Below are 12,517 nucleotides of genomic sequence, written 5' to 3' on the forward strand. Positions count from 1 at the left end.
GCTTAATATCCGTTCACCTGTCCAAGTTCAGACTTTCTGGAGCAGAGCTGAACTACAATTATATTAGTGAAGGGCCTTAAAAATCTTCCTTTCATGAATACAGCTTTTTTTTATAATAATATTTTTTTATTATATTTTGTTAGTCACCATACAGTACATCCCTGGTTTTTGATGTAAAGTTCCATGATTCATTAGTTGCGTATAACACCCAGTGCACCACGCAATACGTGCCCTCCTTACTACCCATCACCAGCCTATCATGAATACAGCTTTTAACTGACTTTGTTATGCCTATTTGAGGTAAAATTGGATTCCCAGTGTAGTTTCTATTTCCCTATAGAGAGCAATCTTATTTAGAAAATTTGGCATGTAGTAAATGCCTGTAGAAAGTATTGATGTAAACTTTAGTCTTAATCCCTATGTGATAGCCAAGGGGAATGGTATATTGTGACCATTTTTGTTTTCCTGGGTTCTGAGAGAGTTAACAGATTAACCATATGCACTATCCGTGTAGTTATTTTAAAAATTGGCTGCAGTCCTCCTTGACTGGCTGGGAGCCCCTGCGAGGAATTAGACTGGAGTGAGAGAAGGCTGCATCCTTGGTGTCTGTTTATCGTTCATTTTCACTTCTGTTACCAAGTAATAGAACCAGAAGTAGCAGTCTGCCTTTCTGTGGCACTGGTTATTAGTAACAAAGCTGGTGAATTCTAGAATTATAGACCTCAAAGAGATTTATAAGATATCTAGATTGGGAAATCTTAACTTGGGGTCCATTTATAGGCTTAATAGGCCTATAAGACCCTTGTAGTAGGGGTACCTGGCTGGCTCAGTCAGTGGAGCTTGTGACTGTTCATCTGAGGGTTGTGAGTTCAAGCCCCACAGGAAATTAGTTAAACAAAAATTAGAGACTTATCACTAAGACTCAGGGAGTGTACATCTTAAACCAGGGGAGCATTTGAGACAACACAGATAAACCTTGAGAGCATTATGCTAAGTGAAGTCAGACAAAGACAAACACTGTATGATCTTGTTTACATGTGGGATCTTAAAAAGTCAACCTGGGGGGTGCCTGGGTGGCCCAGTCAGCTAAGCGTCTGGCTCCTAGTTTCCCTCACGTCCTGATCTCAGGCTCATGAGATCGAGTTTTGTGTCAGCCCACGCGCAGTGAGGAGTCTGCTAAAGACTCCCTCTTCCTCTGCCCCTCCCCCACCACACTCACATGCGTGTGCACTCCCTCTCTCTCTCTCTAAAATAAATAAATAAATCTTAAAAAAAAAAAAAAGTCGAACTAGAGAACCTGACTGACTTGGTTGGTAGGGCATGTGACTCTTGATCTTGGGGAAGTGAGTTCAAGTCCCACACTGTGTGTAGAGCTTACTTTAAATAAGTAAGTCAAACTCACAGAAACAGTATATTGGTGGTTGCCGGGGCGTGCATTTGGGGGTGGGGGAAATGGGAAGATGTTGGTTAAAGGGTACAAACTTCCAGTTGCAAGGTGAGTAAGTTCTAGAGATCTAATGTACAGCATGGTGATTATAGTTAATATTGTATACTTGAAAGTTGCTAAAAGAGTTTATCTTAGGGGTGCCTGCGTGACTCAGTTGGTTAAGTGTCTGCCTTTGGCTCAGGTCGTGGTCCCTTCATAAGCTGAGGAATACAGGGATAAATTAGCTTCACCCTGGAGATTTTTTTTTAATTCAAAAATTTCTATTGAAATACAACATGCATATGGAAAAGCACACAAGCATCTGTGTATAGGGTGATTAATGATCACAGACTCAGTGCACCCAGGCATTACCTTTCTTAGGCCACTTTTAAGCTCTCCTATAGCAGTTTTAAATCTCATCATTGTCAAGGCTGCTGAATATATCTAGAAATATTTATCTTTGGATTTAAAATTGTACTCTTTAACCTCATTTATTTTTATACTTTTAATATTTTCTTGGTGTGTGTGTGTGTTCACTTTTCCTTAGACTTTTAGCCATTTTCCTATCTCTGACTAGGTCCAGTGTGGGTTTTAAAAGGAATTTTTGTTGTTCTTCAGGGAGCTGAGTCAATATTGGGCCTGTGAGGCCAGGCATAATGGGGACTTTGCTGATGAGACTGGGGGAGACAAAAAGAGATGTAGCAGAGAATCTGAGGAATGCTGACCTGACTGCCCTTCTCTCCTGCAGACTCTCCTTTCATAAAATCTTCCTGTTTCAAAGTATTTTGGAAGATTGGGGTGACAAGGAAGTATATTTCTTTAGTTGTTGGCACAGTGTCACCTCTGCCTAGGATCTGCACATGCCTGTTGAGCTGCCCCCATCTCCTCCTTAGTCCTGCTGGCTGGCTTCCAGCCTGCGAATGGGTCTGCATTCCCACCTGTCTCTCTGGCTGCTCCTGGATCAACTAACTCCCTGTTTCTTTTCATCAGCCTTCTTTGTGGGTCTCACCCCATCCAGGTGGCGGCTTTTTTGTGGAACTCTAGGACCCTTGCTAGCAGGACCTCCTTCCCCTGCCACTGCTGCAGCTGTCCTCACTAAGTGCTTTGTCTGCTGAGCCAGCCCCTCTGATAAAAGCACCTTAGTTTATATATTGTCTTTTTAATTAAACAACCCCACCTGTGAATGGTAGCATAACTCTTACTGATGATAATTCCCACTGTTTAAACTGAACTCTCGGAGATGATCAAAGGGAGGTTTTTGAAGTTTGTTCAGGTTTTCTGATTAAGCCTCTGTTTAAATCCATGCAAGAAGTCTGAGCTTACCTGTATTCCTGTGATAACTCCTTGATTATCTTTTTTCTTTTCTTTTCTTTTCTTTTTAAAATCAGACACAGAGAGAGTGAGCACAAGCACAGGGAGCAGCAGGCAGAGGGAGAAGCAGGCTCTCCGCTGAGCAAGGAGCCCGATGTGGGGCTCGATCCCAGGACCTTAGGCTCATGACCTGAGCCGAAGGCAGCCGCTTAACCAGCTAAGCCAGCTAGGCGTCCCAACTCCTCAATTTTCTTTTGAACTGAAAGATGAATCTTTAAAATTTAAAAAAAAACTTTCCATTTAAAAAAATTCTGAAATACGTAAGACATGCAAAAATATGTAAAGAATAATACATACTGTGAACTTATTTCAGGTTCAAAAATAAAACACTACCCAGGGCACCTGGGTGGCTCAGTTGGTTGAGTGTCCAACTCTTGGTTTCAGCTTAGGTCATGGTCTTGGGGTTGTGGGATCAAGCCCTGTGTAGGGCTCTGCACTCAGCGGGGAGTCTGCTTGAGATTCTCTCCCTCTCCCTCTGCCCCTCCTCCCACCCGTGCTTACGTTCTCTCTCAAATAAATAAATAAAATAAAAAAGAAATAAAACATTATGCATATACTTGCCTCTGAGATTTTCATCTCCTTATTCTCCCTCTCACTGGTTACCAGTGTGGTGGATTTAGTGTTTATCGTTCCCCCACATGGCCTTAACTTTTGCTACTTTTGTATATATCCCTAAATAACATGTAATATTATTTTGCATGCTTTTAACTTTGTGCAAATGGTACAATACAATATGTGTTCTGTACGTGCCTTTTTCAGCATTAAATCTTTATCACACACTGAGAGTTAAGCGCTGCTACTCTGGCTCCCCTGCAATGCTCTGTTTTTATGATTGGTTGCAGCATTGATTTTATACTCTTGAAATAAGATTCTCTGACCATTAAATCTGCAAAGCTACCCATTTTGGGTTCAGGGGCTTTTCCTGTCTATAGCCTGACCCATGTTTGCTTATAGGGTTGCCTGACTTTTTTTCATTCTGGAGCACACCCATGAACTTGTTGGGACACACCAGGGGAAGGCAAGCCTTTTCCGCCCCCATCTCACTCCCTCTAGACTATCCAGCTGCCCAGCCACACCCAACCCTCCTCCTTCTCTTCATTGTGGCCATTCCCCACTTCCTCTTTGGAAGTCAAAAACCGAAACAGGAGAGCTCGGAAGAAAACCTGGGATGCTGTGACATTCAGGGGATCATTTCATTTTATATGAAAACATTTCACTTTGCGGATGGAACGTTGGAGTCCTTAGGCCACTCATGATAACTCTTTTTTTTTTCCCCCAAAGATTTCATTTGAGAGAGAGAGAGCATAAGCAGGGGGAGGGGCAGAGGGAGAGGGAGAAGCAGACTCCCCTCTGAGCAGGGAGCCCCACGTGGGGCTCAATCCCAGGACTCCAGGATCATGACCTTAGCCGAAGGCAGACGCTTCACCAACTGAGCCACCCAGGTGCCCCAGTGATAACTGCTCAGAATGGCTGAAAACATTGCTTTGCCACTGAGTCATTCATTCAGCCATTCAGTAGGTATTTACTGTTTGCTCACTGTATCAGGTCCTGGCAAATAAACATCGTCCCTGCCCTCGTGGAACTCACAGTCTAGTGAGGGAGACAAATATTAGTCACATAAATAAGAAAGTTGTAACCATGAACAGTGCTATGAAAGAATGTGTTACAGGGAGATTTTACCTACTTGGGGAGGGGGGTGAGTGTGCCTTCATGAGGAAGAAATGATTTGACTGAGAGCTGAAGGTGATGTGGAAGCTAAGTAGGGAAAGAGGAGAGGTTGTTCCAGGTCAAATGCGAAGGCCTGGAAGCATGAGGGTTACGGCATGTTCATGGTGCTGGAACCTAGAGAGTGAGAGGTAAGGGGACAGGTGGGTGTGAGGTGAGCCTGGACAGCTAGGACCAGACCAGGTGGGGCCACGTGGGCCATGGAAGGACTGGTGTCATTCTAAAAGCAATGGGAAGTAATGTATTTTGTCATTTCTTTTTTCCAGTTTAAAAAGCAGAAACTCCTCCTAGAACTAGACCAGTATGCCCCAGATGTGGCCGAACTCATCCGAACCCCGATGGAAATGCGTTACATCCCTCTGAAAGTGGCCCTGTTGTAAGTGTTCTTTGACAAAACAGGGCTCAGTGCCAACGAATGCAAGGAAAATCTGATGAGACTTTCTCATGTTGTTTGTTGTATTTTTGGAGATTTGCAGTCTTAGTCATCAAGTACTTGCTGTGGTTCTGTTGCACAACTGGGGTTCTGGCCAGCAATAGAGACAGAGCCATTCTGTTTCTGTTGGGACAAAGCCTCACACAGGGACATGCACAATCAACCCTTCACAAATGCTTTTTCACTCTATGCTGATCTGGGCTCCAGCCTACTTGTAACCAGTGTTTCCAAAAAAAAAAAAAAAAAGTTCTTTAATTGTATATATGGATTGAATAAAATTCTGATCTTTATGTGGCCAATATTTTGAGCAGCTTCTATATTTCATGTACAATTAGTCCCTCATTTGTAGTTTAGAAAACTATAGGCAAACGGACCCATCCCAACTGGGAGACCAGTATGGGAGAGTGGAACTTAACCGAAGCTCTGTAAAAGGTTTCCCTGGGAGTGCTCAGTGCTGCCAGTTGATGTGATTCTTTCAGGTTATTCCTGTTTATATTCCGGAGATAGGCAAATGTGACTAATTACTCAGTCAGCTAATAGTCACGGAGTATTAATAATATACTAGCTTCGAGGGATACACTGTAAACAAGAGACAAGTTTCCTCATGGAAAGATCTGACCTTAGAACTTCGGAATTAGAAGGGGCCTTGTGAGGACAGTTCATTCAACCCTTTTTGTTGCTTTGTGCTGAATCTCTTATTCAGGATTCCGAATAGGTGGCTGTGCAGCTGCTGCTTGAACATCACCTGCTATTTAGAAATGGCTTTTTTTCCCCCCTCTCCCACCAAACAACTTTCATGTCTATGTATTTCAGAAATATTGGCAGTAACTACCTAATAGAACCAGAGGTTTAGCAACGTTATGAATCCCTTACGGACTCATATATCTCCTGGGGATACTTTTATAATAGCAGCAGCCATTTCTTTAAAGGTTGTGTAACAGGCCTATCTGTAATTGTTGAAAAAAAACACCAACAATTTCTGGGCCTTTGGCTTTAGAACTGCTACTCTTAAAGCCCTGGGAGGTATTGGATTTAAGGTCTTTATTGGTGAATAATAATTATAATCTGTCCCTGAGACGCTGGTATGTTTCTTCCTATCTAATAATCAGAATTATGTAACTGGTCTCCCTTTTCACTCTGTCTGCCAGGAAACTCAGAGCCAGATTTGAAGCTGATTATTACGACGCTGTAGAAGACCCATTTGGTCTTTTTTCACCTGGCCCTTATTTTTTTTCTATTTACGTTTTTCCTGGTCTTAATTTTTTGTTTCTAATTTTATTTTGCTATTAGCTTTTATTATCTGTTCTCATTTGAGCTGCCTCAAATCTTTTGTGGAAGCAGGATAGAAATAAATAAAATAATCATCCATTACGACTATATAAAATTTCCCTAATCAGCATTTTAAATTCATTTCTCAGTCCATTCCTTTCCAGCTCAGGAAAAGACTAGGTTTTTCAGCTTAATTTCTTCCCAGTGGAAGTTCAAGATGTCCTGTGAAGTTCTGCGGCAACCAGCTTGTTGAATTCAGCAGATACTTACCCTGTCCTTGGGGTCTGGCTTGGTGGATACAGCTTGACTACGAGAGGGCTAACCCCAAGCTGCTCTGACCTCTTGGGGAGAGGGGGGATAGCCTGCATCAGAGCTTAGCAGCCTGATTGGGGAAAAATTACTTTCCTGGTTTTCAAAGACAACTGTAGCCATTCCTAAAATATGTGATTCTATGGGAATTGGTAAAATTTTATCATTTATGAGATCTGAAGTAATAGAAAGAACATAGGCTTTCGAGCCAGAAAGTCCTGATTTTGAATGTATTGATTAGCTTGTGAAACCTTGGGCAAGTTCCTTAACCACTGAGACTCAGTTTCTCCATTGGAGGAATAATGGTGTTGCTAGTTTACTGGATCTCTGTGATGATATACCATGTAGCACAGACTAGGCAGTGAATGTCCAGCATCTTATACTCAGCGGTCCCAACCCCATTTCATTCTCTTTTACTTAAGATAACTCATTTCTAAGAGGTTGCCTTCCCTTTGAGTACGGTTTTAGTAAATCTCTTGAATTGCCTGCCTGTGGTGGCCAGGACCCCCTGGTGCTTTGACTGGGATTACTAATGCCAACATTGTATGTTTTTCCCCAGCTATCTCTTAAATCCCTACACGGTCTTGTCTTGTGTTGCCAAGTCTACCTGTGCCATCAACAATACCCTCATTGCTTTCTTCATTTTGACCACAATAAAAGGTAAGACCCCAAAGGGAAGCACAAAGCTCAGTCCCTGATTTGTGCAGGGTTTTGTAATACTTCTGCTGTAGATTAAAAAAAAAAAAAAATCCAACATTTAAGGATATGTTTTTTTAATTACACAAGTAATATAAGATTATTATAGGAAATTTAGATAAGCTAAGAGAAAAAAATTAATTAAAAGATGCTGAAATTCTGCTCCTCAGAGATTTGCTGTTAACACAGTTGGAAAAAAATAAACAATGGGACGCCTGCCTGGCTCAGTCAGAAGAGCATGTGACACTTGATCTTGGGGTCGTGAGTTCAAGCCCTGAGTTGGGTATAGAGATTATTTAAAAAATAAATAAATAAAGTTTAAAAAACAAACAGAGGGGCGCCTGGGTGGCACAGCGGTTAGGCGTCTGCCTTCGACTCAGGGCGTGATCCCGGCGTTACGGGTTCGAGCCCCACATCAGGCTCCTCCACTATGAGCCTGCTTCTTCCTCTCCCACTCCCCCTGCTTGTGTTCCCTCTCTCGCTGGCTGTCTCTATCTCTGTCAAATAAATAAATAAAATCTTTAAAAAAAAAAAAAACAAACAGAAAAACTGGGACAAGGCTTATGAGAATAGCAGCCCTCTGTCTCTCTCCCCATCCCTAGTTCAACTTCGAAAAAACTACTTTCTGGCTTTTGCTGGTATTTACTTCCATATGTATTTTTTTTTTTAAAGTGAAGGTTACTTTATTCCCATTCTTTTTTTTTTTTTTAAAGATTTTATTTATTTATTCGACAGAGATAGAGACAGCCAGCGAGAGAGGGAACACAAGCAGGGGGAGTGGGAGAGGAAGAAGCAGGCTCACAGCGGAAGAGCCTGATGTGGGGCTCGATCCCGTAACGCCGGGATCACGCCCTGAGCCGAAGGCAGACGCTTAACCGCTGTGCTACCCAGGCGCCCCTCCATATGTATTTTTTTAAGATTTTATTTATTTATTTGAGAGAGAGAGAGAAAGCACAAGCAGGGGGGTGGGGTAGAAGGAGAGGGAGAAGCAGGCTCCCCACTGAGCAGGGAGCCCGACGTGGGGCTCGATCCCAGGACCCTGGGATCATGACGTGAGCCAAAGGCAAGCTGCTTAACCAACTGAGCCACCCAGGCTCTCCTATTTCCATATTTCTAAGTAAGATCTCGTATTGGTATTTCCTGAATTATAAATTTTAGATGTTATTTATTGCATTTCCCTGAAGGGCGATAAAGATTCAGCTCTTTTGTATCATCACTTGCCCTTTACCTAATTTTCTTAGAGAAGTTGTATCACAGGTTTGATTAATCAGTAGTCAGTACGTACAGTTTATGACACTGTATGTATTATTCATTGTTGGGCAAAGTAGTAACTCTGATTACTTTTCCTTTTTTGTATAACCTTTCTTTTTCCTGGTGTTAATTATTATCTTCTTTTTTTTTTGGGTTGTTTTTTTGTTTTTGCTTCTTCTTATTATAACAATCCCATTTTCCCCTAGTTGTTCTGCTAGACCTATCAAGTGCCAAATAGTGTTTAGAAAATGTTTAACTACATCAAATAGTCTATTGGTTCCATTATTTTTCTGAAGACCTCTCTCACACTTCCTCCATCCTGCCCCAGTCTGCCCTGGTTGTTTTCTGGGCCTGGTGCAAAGCTGTCATATTGGGGCTTCCCTTGAAAATTCTCCCGTGTCGTTTCCCTTCTTTTCTGGATTCCTTCTCTCCTTTAGTGATTTTTTTCCCCTCTGCTTTGCTAAAGTATTTCCTCTAGTTTCCAAAAAGGCGTATGAGGGGTGCCTTCCTGGCTCCATCAGTAGAGCGTGCAACTTTTTTTTTTTTTTTAAAGATTTTATTTATTTATTTGACAGAGATAGAGACAGCCAGCGAGAGAGGGAACACAAGCAGGGGGAGTGGGAGAGGAAGAAGCAGGCTCATAGCAGAGGAGCCTGATGTGGGGCTCGATCCCGTAACGCCGGGATCACGCCCTGAGCCGAAGGCAGACGCTTAACCGCTGTGCCACCCAGGCGCCCCTATGTTTATTTTTAACTTAAACTCTATACCCAATGTGGGGCCTGAACTCATGACCCCAAGATCAAGAGTTGTACACACTATGGACTGAGCCAGCCAGGCATCCCTAATTTTTTAATTATATTTTGATGTTCTTTCTTCATCTCCAGTTGTTTCTTTGAAGCATCTTATTATTATTTTATCACCACAATATCCTCCCTTATCTCTCTGAGTTTTTGTTGTGTTGTTTTTAGTTTCCATCAGTTCCACTCATAGTCCCTTTGTCTTCCTGGTCCCCCCGCCACAACCTTTTTCGTTTCCTGTTTGATTTGGGCTCTATCTTTCACATGGGAGGGTTTTCTCTTATTTATAATGATCCTTGGCTGTCTGTCTTTTATTTAAAACTGGCACTAACATGTTGACTTGAGACCCCGTGAATGGGCAGAATCAGTCGCACTGTAAGGAGATCAGGTTGTGGGCTGGCCTTTTTTCTTGGAGGTATCCCTAAATGTCATCATTTATAGGTTTTCTTTTTCTCTGAAATGATTTAGTTTTTCCAAAGAGGAAACGTCCTGCCTAAGGGTAACCAAGATGGGGTTTTGGTGGGGTTGGGGGCTCATGTGAGCAACTGCTAGAGTTGAGAGAGCAGGAACGGGGGATGTGGCTGATTGCAGTATAAAGAGTTTATGTAATCTCATTACCTTTCCCCTCAGCCCATTACTGTGCATAGTGTCCTCTAGATCTGTGCCTCTTTAGTGAGTGTTCTCTAGAACTGTAGTCTCGGGGGTGGAGTAGTAGTTGGAAAGATGGGGTATGTACGGGTTGTCACCCGGCTGCACATAGATGAGATAGGACCTGGGGTTCTGACTGGTCTGTATACAAACTTTCGGCTTGATTTTCATCTCTGTACCCCCACTTTCCATAGTACCTTTTGCCTTTAAAGTGCTGAGTTTCTTGGAAACTCTAGGGGGTGAGTTGTCCTGATTTTTATTGCTGCTCCTCTCTGCAGGCCATTAAACTGTAATTTCTTCCATGTTGCTCAGTCATTTATCCCTCTTCCATCTGCTTTATGTTTCTATTATTGTATTAGACTTTATTTTGCTATAATCTCCTCTCCTTTGTTGTTTAAGACAAGTTTTATTCCTTTATTGTCATTTTAGTGAGGTTTTTGGAGGGAGAGAGAATATGCCTGTGATCAATCTACCAGTTTTAACAGGAAGTGTGTTAGCATTTGGGGTATATAATTCCAGATTTTTCCCCTCATTTTTCTTTCAGACTTTTAAATACTGTTATCAATCAGTTATTGCCACAAAAATGTTATGTACAAACTACTCCAAAACTCAGTGGCTTAAAATAACAATAAGCCTTTACTTGGTTCATGTATCTGTAAGTCAGCTAGGGATCAGCTAATCTAGGTTAGACTTGTCTCGGCAGTTTGTTGGTTTCTATGGGGCTCATTCATGCACCAATGACTGGCTGTAGTTGGCTAATGTAGGCTGGGCTCTTCTCCACATGTCTGTCATCCTCCTGGACCAAAGGACTAAATTAGGCATGGTCTTCTCATAGTGATAGCAGAGGCGCAACTGTGAACAAGCCCAATCAGGCATGCACTTTTAAGTTTCTGGTTGCAACACACGTGCTAACATCCTGTGGATCAAGACAACACATGGCTGAGCTCGTGGTGGAGACTTCCATCCTGCCCACAATGGGAGGACACTGCAAAGTTGTATGACAAAGAGCCTGGACGTAGGGAGGGGTGGAGAATTGGGGTCAATAATTATAGTCTACACATATATCCATAAACATCTTGCCATGTTCAGTGGCAGAATACTATTCCATTGTATGGATGAAATGTGTAGAAATTCTTTAACCAACTTCTACTGTTAATACTTAGCTAATTTTTCAGTTTTCAGCTATTTAAATAATACTGCAATTAATTTTCTATTGTATAGTAATTTCCACACCCATGTACAGTTATTTTCTTACAGTGAAGTCCTGCAAATAGAATTATTGTATCACTGGGTGTGTGCCTTCTTTAGGATTTCTGAAATTTGTTACTAAATTGCTTTCAAGAGTTTTACCAAATTATACTCCTGTAAGAAGTGTATGAGAGTCTTTATTTCGCTACCTTGTTGCGAATAGTTTGCACACTCAGGAAATAAAGAATCAGAAGTTATACATAGACCCTTTTACTTAGAGTTTACATTCCCTTTCTAGGGTGGCATGGGAAAGACTTCGGTCTTCATGAGACATTATTTCTCTTGCAGTGGCTGTAGGTGGTCTTTCTGTAGGCTGTTTAACTTATTATCTGTGACTAGATATTGCATGACCTGAATTTTCTTGTTCTGAAAATTGTGGTCATTTTGTTAGAAACAACTTTGAAATAGTGAAGACTCTTTACTGTCTGTCTGTGAATACTGCCTGCCTCAGTCCCTGTTTCTAGAATGTCAGGCTCAGGTAGACCCATTCATCAAGGTGCCTGGCTTTCATTAAAATAAGGACTCTGTCCTGCAGCCTGGCAGAAGGGACTGAGCACCAGCCTTTGGAAATGCCACCTTGAAAACAGCCAAGTGCAGGGACTCCTGGGTGCTCAGTCGATTAAGAGTCCAACATTTGACTTCAGCTCAGATTATGATATCTGGGTCCTGGGAATTACTAAAAAAAATAGTAAATTAACTAACTAACTGAATAAATAAAATAGCCAAGTGCAAAGACAGAAGACATGAGCTCTGAAGGTACATGCAGTAGGAGTCTCACACAAAAATGAAATATGCCATTTTAAAAAATGTCTTTTATATGTTTCTTTAAATCAATGGAAAGGTTTTGTTTTGAGGGAAGAACGTGTAAAAAACTATATGCATCTCTTTTGTGGCTACATTGTTTTTGGTTCCACAGAACAAAAATCTTTTTATTATATTGATCCAGATTTCTGTTAGATGAATACATAGACATTTTTGTAATATTATACACACAATATTGTTTTATTATTATTTTTTTAAAGATTTTATTTAGGGGCACCTGAGTGGCTCAGTTGGTTAAGCATCTGCCTTTGGCTAAGGTCATGATCCCAGGGTCCTGGGATCGAGCCCTTTGTCGAACTCCCTACTCTGTGGGGGGGCCTGCTTCTCCCTCTCCCTCTGCCTGCTGCTCTCCCTGCTTGTCCTCTCTCTCTCTGTGTCAAATAAATAAATAAATAATCTTTAAATAAATAAACATTTATTTATTTGACAGAGAGAGTGAGCGCACAAGTAGGGGTAGAGGCAGGCAGAGGGAGAGGGAGGAGCAGGCTCCCTGCTGAGCAGAGAGCCCAATGTAGGGCTCAA

The 12,517-nt window shown here is 41.8% G+C and overlaps 1 protein-coding gene across 2 annotated transcripts in view; it reads left to right on the plus strand.

Annotated features, from left to right (window-relative positions):
- PIGU (phosphatidylinositol glycan anchor biosynthesis class U) overlaps positions 1–12,517 on the plus strand; it is an 89,570-nt gene that overhangs the window by 31,468 nt on the left and 45,585 nt on the right. For both annotated transcript variants that reach the window (XM_002916396.4, XM_011221241.3), the window contains 2 exons: positions 4,789–4,898; positions 7,093–7,193. In XM_002916396.4, coding sequence (XP_002916442.1) covers positions 4,789–4,898; positions 7,093–7,193 — 211 coding nt within the window. The remainder of the gene's footprint in view (positions 1–4,788; positions 4,899–7,092; positions 7,194–12,517) is intronic.

This window comes from Ailuropoda melanoleuca, chromosome 13, assembly GCF_002007445.2.
Source record: "Ailuropoda melanoleuca isolate Jingjing chromosome 13, ASM200744v2, whole genome shotgun sequence".
Lineage (NCBI taxonomy): Eukaryota > Metazoa > Chordata > Mammalia > Carnivora > Ursidae > Ailuropoda > Ailuropoda melanoleuca.